The following is an 8,048-nucleotide window of genomic DNA, read 5'->3' as shown; positions in this document are numbered from 1 at the left end:
CTGAAGACAATTGAATTACATAGCCAAGTGTTTAATGTAGGGAACTTCTCTGAAAATGTTATTCTGAATTTATAATATATAACCTATTCTCAAATCTCAAAACGTATAATTTTTTTTAATAGCTGATTGCCGCCTCTGGCATGTTTTAGATACATGATGCTCTACATATTGTTCCCCTTTGGTTGGATCCTTGTCAAATAAATAAACAATATATTATGGTTCCTTTCAGTTTTTGCTGATTCTGATTTTTCTGTAGCTGATAAATTAACCTGGGGTGTCATCTTACTCCCATATATTTGGCTTTTAGCAGATCCTATGTTCTTCTTTTTCTCTATTAGTTACTTAGACTATCAAATGTTAATTTTCTTTCATTGTTTAGTTTTTGGTGTATGTGATTGTCTGCATTACTGTAAATTACTATTCATTTTACCGTTTTTGGAACCCACACAAATGATCTTGGCTCACTTAAGTTTGTCACAGAAAACTTGCCACCAATGCTTGTTACTAAAACTTAAGTTACTGATGAGTATAATCCAATGATTGAATCTCTTTGGTGGTGGAAACTCTTCAAGTACTTGAGATTGTGTTCCCTACTTCTTAGCTCCCTCTTGATCTATCATATACGGAAACATGACCACTTTGGTTGCAGTAATTTCAACCTAAGAGGAGACATGCAGTTTCAGTTTCTTTTATATTAGATTTTTTTTTTTTTGTTGTTTGTTTGTTTCATTCTTTCTCTTTTTTCCCTTTTTGTTTGGACAATTGGGAACTGTTAGAGAAATTGGGCTTCCTCTTATATCTTCTTCTGTTATCCAATTTCATAAACACTTACATATAACATGTGTTGATACTCTATGATCTTAGTGAAAGTTTAAAGTGCAAGGCAAACTCACTTGATTTTTTTGATTTCATTTGATTTCATTTGATTTTTTTTTTATTTCATTTGATTTTTTTTGTATGGATGCATCATGCATGGCTTTATGATAAAACACATGTATGTGTGTATATGTATGCATGCACACATGGATGGATGAAACGTATGCATGCATGCATGGATGGATAGATTATGCATATGTGTATGCATGCATGCATGGATGGACAGATTATGCATGTGTGTATGCATGCATACATGCATGGATGGATTTATGTGCGTGTGTATGTATGTATGTATGCATGTATGGATGGAAGATTGGATGGATGGACCATCACGCATGTGTGTGTATGTGTGTATGCATGCATGGATATATGGATGGATTGTTAAATCATGGATGGACGGATCATCACGCATGTGTTTATATATGTATGCATGCATGGATGAATGGGTGTATCATCATGCATGTTTGTATGCATGTATGTATGTATGCATGATCCCAAACCTAAACCCGACCCCAAACCTGAACCCGATTTCCTAAACTTAAACCTTAAGTTATCCTCAATTCCCTAAAGTTATAACCTATAACTTATAACCTAAAACCTACACCTAATCATGTGCATATATTTGTGGATATATATAGATCCATGTATCGGTTGCATGGATTTATATATAGGTTGCATTATAGGGAAACATTTAATGATGTGTCATACAGATTGTGGCTATCAAAGATATAATATCACCTCCTTATAGGGAAACATTTAATGATGTGTACAGGTAAATTCATTTTTTTATTTCTTATATTGTTTCCCAGTTATATTTGTGTTGGTTTCAGAGTACAGGTAGCAATAGAAAGTGTTGGTCGATTGTGGCTTATAGACAAAGGGATGAGTAACCAACAATACAAATATGGGAGGCCTTCCCCAGGTATCCAAATGCTTTTAGATACAATTATGTTGTTTTTAAATGTATTAGATCGAAATTGATGGAGCAGACCCGGATGTGCGTCGGAGCTATCCGGATGTTGAGCGAGGGTCCTTGGAAGGTGGGAACCGTTGTTATGACCATGATGAAGCTGTCCATTTCCTATGGACAACATTGGAGTGGCCTGACCATTTGGACAGGCCATGTTTATGTATTAACTCAAAATTGATGGAGCAGACCCAGATGTGCGTCGGAGCTATCCGGATGTTGAGCGGGGGTCCCTGGAAGGTGGGAACCACTGTTATGACTATGATGAAGCTGTCTATTTCCTATGAACAGCATTGGAGGGGCCTGGCCATTTAGACATGCCGTGTTTATGTATTTGATCGAAATTAATGGAGTAGACTCGGATGTGCGTCGGAGCTATTCAGAAGAGCGGGGTTCCCTAGAAAGAGGGAACCGCTATTATGACCATGATGAAGCTGTCCATTTTTTATGGACAACATTGGAACGGCCTGGCCATTTGTGCCGGATGACCGTGTTTATATCTGTACTTGCAGGGACCATTCCCTTAACCTAAACCAAAACCTATGACCTAAAACCTTAACCTATAACCTAAACCTCAACCTTAACCTAAACCTAAACCTTAACTTAAAACCTAAACCTAAACCTAAAACCTAAATGTATTCTCAAATCCCTAAACCTAAACCTACACTTAATCCTAATCTTAACTCCCTAACCTAAACCTATACCTAAACTTGAAAACCCAAACATAAATCCAATTCCGAACCCGAACCTAAACCTTAACCTTAACCTATTCTCAATTCCCTAAACCTATATCTTATAACCTAAACCTAAACCTAAACCTAAACCTTAACCTATACATATAACCTTAACCTAAACCTAAACCTAAACCTTAACCTAAACCTATAACCTTAACCTAAAACCTAAACCTATAACCTAAACCTAAATCAAAACATATAACCAAAACCAAAACCTATATCCTAAGCCCAAATGCATTCTCAAATCCTATAACCCATAATCTAAACCTAAACCTAAACATAAACCTATAACCTATAACCAAAACCAAAACCTATAACCTAAACCAAAACCAAAACCTATAGCCTAAACCCGAACCCATTCTCAAATCCAAAAACCTATAACCTAAACCGTTAACCTATAACCTAAATCAAAACCTATAACCTAAACCAAACCTAAACCTAAAACCTAAACCTATAATTTATAACCTAAATTAAAACATATAATCAAAACCAAATCCCAAAACCCAAACCTAAACCTAAACCTAAACCTAAAACCTAAACCTAAACCTATAACCTAAACTCAAATCCCTAAACCTAAACCTAAACCTAATCCTATAACCTAAACTCAAATCCCTAAACCTTAACTTATAACCTAACCTAAACCTATACTTATAACCTAAAACTATTCTCAAATCCCAAAACCTATAACCTAAACCTAACTTTTCCCTAAACCTATAAGCTAAACTCAATTCCCTAAACTTAAACCTAGACCTAAACCTAAACCTATAGCCTAAGCTCAAATCCCTAAACCTTAACCTATAACCTAACCTAAACCTATACTTATAACTTAAAATTATTTTCAAATCCCAAAACCTATAACCTATAACCTAAACCTAAGCTTTCCCTAAACCTATAAGCTAAACTCAATTCCCTAAAGCTAAACCTACACCTAATCCTAATCTCAACTCCATAACCTAAACCTAAACATAAACTTGAAAACTCAAACTTAAACCCAATCCCGAACCTGAACCCGATTTTCTAAACCTAAACCATAACCCATTCTCAAATCCAAAAACCTATAACCTAAACCTAAACCAAAACCAAAACTTATAACCTAAACCCGAACCCATTCTCAAATCCCAAAACCTATAACCTAAACCTAAACCAAAACCAAAACCTATAACCTAAACCCGAACCCATTCTCAAATCCCAAAACCTATAACCTAAACATAAACCTTAACCTAAACCTATAACCTATAACCAAAACCTATAACCTAAACTCGAACCCATTCTCAAATCCCAAAACCTATTACCTAAACCTAAACCTTAACTTAAACCTATAACTTATAACATAAGTCAAATCCTAAACCTAAACCTAAAACCTAAACCTATAACCTATAACCTAAATCAAAACCTATTACCTTTCCCTAAACCTTAACCTAAACTAATAACCTATAACCCAAATCAAAACCAAAACCAAACCTAAACCTAAAACCTATAACCTAAATCTAAACCTAAAACCTAATGTATTCTCAAATCTCTAAACCTAAACCTATACCTAATCCTAATCACAACTCCCTAACCTAAACTTAAACCTAAACTTGAAAACCCAAACCTAAACCCGAACCCGATTTCCTAAGCCTAAACCTTAACCTATAACCTAACCTAAACCTATACTTATAACCTAAACCTATTCTCAAATCCCAAAACCTATAACTATTACCTAAACCTTAACCAAAAACCTATAACCTAACCTAAACCAAAACATATAACCTTAACCTAAACCTAAACCTATAACCTTAACCTTAACATATAACTTCAACCAAAACCTATAACCTAAACCTATTCTCAAATTCCGAACCTAATTTTCTAAACCTAAACCTTAACCTATTCTAAATTCGCTAAACCTATAGCTTATAACCTAAACCAAAACCTAAACATATACCTTAACCTAAACCTATAACCTATAACCTAAACATAAACCTAAAACCTAAATGTATTCTCAAATCCCTAAACCTAAACCTACACCTAATCCTAATCTCAACTCCCTAACCTAAACTTGAAAACCCAAACCTAAACCTGATCCTGAACCCGAATCCGATTTCCTAAACCTAAACCTCAACCTATTCTCAATTCCCTAAACCTTAACCTATAACCTAACCTAAACTTAAATCTATAACCTAAACCTAAACCTATAACCTAAGTGTATTCTCAAATCCTTAAACCTAAACCTACACCTAATCCTAATCTCAACTCCTTAACCTAAACCTAAACCCGATCCCGAACCCGATCCCGATTTCTTAAACCCAAATATTAACCTATTCTCAATTCCCTAAGCCTATATCTTATAACCTAAACCATAATCTAAACCTAAACCTAAACCTATAACCTATAACCTTAACCTAAACCTAAACTTAAACCTGTAACCTATAACCTAAACCTAAACCTAAAACCTAAATGTATTCTCAAATCCCTAAACCTAAACCTACACCTAATCCTAATCTCAACTCCCTAATATAGACCTAAACCAAAATTTGAAAACCCAAACCTAAACCCGATCCCGAACCCGAACCCGATTTCCTAAACCTAAACCTTAACCTATTCTCAATTCCCCCAACCTATAGCTTATAACCTAAACCGAAACCTAAACCTATACCTATACATAAACCTATAACCTATAACTTAAACATAAACCTAAAACCTAAATGTATTCTCAAATCCCTAAACCTAAACCTACACCTAATCCTAATCTTAACTCCCTAACCTAAACCTAAACCTAAACTTGAAACCCCAAACCTAAACCTGATCTTGAACCCGAACCTGATTTCCTAAACCTAAACCTCAACCTATTCTCAATTCCCTAAACTTTAACCTATAACCTAACCTAAACCTATAACCTAAGTGTATTCTCAAATCCTTAAACATAAACCTACACCTAATCCTAATCTCAACTCCTTAACCTAAACCTAAACCCGATCCCGAACTCGATCCCGATTTCCTAAACCTAAACATTAACCTATTCTCAATTCCCTAAACCTATATCTTATAACCTAAACCTAAACCTAAACCTAAACCTATAACCTCTAACTTAAACCTAAACCTAAACTTAAACCTGTAACCTATAACCTAAAACCTAAATCTAAACCTAAAACCTAAATGTATTCTCAAATCCCTAAACCTAAACCTACACCTAATCCTAATCTCAACTCCCTAACCTAAACTTAAACCTAAACTTGAAAACCCAAACCTAAACCCGATCTCGAACCTGAACCCGATTTCTGGGTGTAGCAAGGGTGAGATTTGAGTTTATTCGAATTGGGTAAGTCCTCTCTCTTTGTAATTGATGCTTTCATAGTGAAATTCTGTCGCTTTGTGCCGTGGTTTTTTCCCAAAAGGGTTTTCTACGTTAAATCTGTCTGTTCTCTTGTGTTTGCTTGGTGCCATTGTATTGTTATCCTAGATCTAGATCTATGTGTTTCTGTAGGCCAAAATCCCAACAAAAAATCTAAGCATCTTGGAAGATGGTGTGAGGAAAATCCACTCGAAACATGAAAAACATTATAATAATAAAAAAGCCGCAACCAGCCCTTCCCAAAACCACCCCAACTTATATCCATGCAGCCCTTGCTGCATCCGCGAAGCAAAATGGCAGCAAGCTGTCATGCCAATGTAATTCCCCTTCCACCGTGTAATTCTTAAGGCGATAGCGAGGTGGTTGCTGTCCTCGGGCTTCCACTGATGGTTATTCCCCTCCCCACTATGTCCATGGTGAAATGGACTAGCTCAGCTAGGGGATGGGTAAAGTTGAATGTTGATGGCTTGTCCAGAGGTAACTCGGGTTTGTCTGGAAGTGGGGGAGTCTGTAGAAATGAGAAGGGTGACTTCCTCTTTCATTTGCTAGAGGATATGGTGTGGGGTCGAACTTCATGGTAGAAGTCAAGGCTGTGGTCGACGGTTTGAAGCATTGTAGGGAATTTGACTTCACTAACGTTGAGGTGGAGAGTGATTCCCTCGCCATCGTGGATTTATTCTCTAATAGTGGGAATGCCCCTTGGATCGTCTTCTATTGGAAAAACCGGTACGACAATTTTCGGGCCGCTCTTTCCATATCTGTTAAGCATATCCCAGGCAGTCAAATGCAGCGGCGGATAGCTTGGCCCAATGGGGTAGCTTAAACCAGCAACTTCGGCTATTCCAATCTACCTCGGATTTCCCCTATATCACTCGTGGGGAGCTGGTTCTCGATAGAGTTGGCTTGGGGGCGATTCTTTTTTCATAGCCAAAAAATAAAAAAATAAAACAGTCTGACAATTTGTTTGTTTTCTTTCTGTTCAGTTCTTCATGATAGGCAGGCCCAGTCCTTTTTTTCTGGGCCTCACTGAATTGTAAATCCTCCTTTTGGAATTGAATAGATCCAGGTCCTTTGGATGGCTGCTTTTGCCAAAAAAAAAAGAAAGCAGCCTTGCCAATGTGTATTGTAGTCTATATATGGCAACCATGCCACAAAGAAAAATGATAGCAAGCAGCCATGCCACGAGAACCAAAGATGCCTCTGAGGAGACTTTTAGAGGTGGAGCCCCCTAGCCCTTTGCGCTATATAGTCGGGGCCGTGATCATGATGGTTGGTGTCGTTCTGCCCGTTGGATATATGATGTTCCACAACAAGTGAGTCCTGACCGCTTCCTTCCACTCCAAGTAGACGAATAAAGTCCTGATATAGGAACGCTACAGAGATTTGGCTTCTTTTCTGTCCCTGGTTATTGGAAGGACCACCGGTAATGCGGTTGTTCTTATTCAGCTTTGAATTTAAAATCTAATTTTTGGGTTTTCAGTTGTTGGAAATTCTAATGTTGTTTCCGATCCATATGATGAATGTATTTGGTCCGATTCGTATGTCAAAAAAAATAAAAAAAGAAAAGCAGCCATGCCAACAAATGCAGTTGCAATCTAAAAGCAATAACATCCCCATCCCACCAAAACTAGCTGCAAGCAACTATGAAGCAGAAGTGCAGCATACCCCCTAAAAAAAAAAAAAAAAAAAAAAAAACCTCACGAACTAGGCAGCAGCAGTAACACGCAAACGGCGCAATAGAGCAAATATCAGAGACATCACCGGGAAAGCGTCCGAGATGCACTGAGATACTCAAGGTCAACGCATAGGCAATCGCTTCTCCTGCAGGACCTAGCTTCAAAATTGATTGAGAATTTAAAGCACTTGCTTACTCCAAAACAGCAATCCCAGCCTGCTTGTCTCATCTGCACCGAAACCAACATGCATTAAGCCCTCGACTAGCTCCCACAGCAAAATGCCGTAACAAACAAAAATCTATGCACATCTCCTCTGGACATGGCATCGCAACTCGCATCACCCCGTCACCCAACAATGCAGAACCTGTAAATCATGGCAACAACAGAAGATAGCAAGGGACATCATCCTCACCTCAATGCATGCTGACCCCAACACAAAGAACGCATTAGCACCATATTACAAC

General features: G+C 37.4%; 1 protein-coding gene across 1 annotated transcript; it reads left to right on the top strand.

Annotated features, from left to right (window-relative positions):
- Nucleotides 1-7,094: 7,094 nt before the first annotated feature.
- LOC131218245 (uncharacterized) lies at nt 7,095-7,395 on the top strand. The gene is given in 1 exon segment (XM_058212923.1): nt 7,095-7,395. A coding segment is annotated over 1 exon segment (153 nt). The 5' UTR covers nt 7,095-7,102; the 3' UTR covers nt 7,256-7,395.
- Nucleotides 7,396-8,048: the final 653 nt, after the last annotated feature.

The sequence above is a fragment of the Magnolia sinica genome, chromosome 11, assembly GCF_029962835.1.
Source record: "Magnolia sinica isolate HGM2019 chromosome 11, MsV1, whole genome shotgun sequence".
Lineage (NCBI taxonomy): Eukaryota > Viridiplantae > Streptophyta > Magnoliopsida > Magnoliales > Magnoliaceae > Magnolia > Magnolia sinica.
The sequence above is the reverse complement of the archived record's forward strand: the minus strand, read 5'-3'. Positions and strand labels throughout refer to the sequence as shown.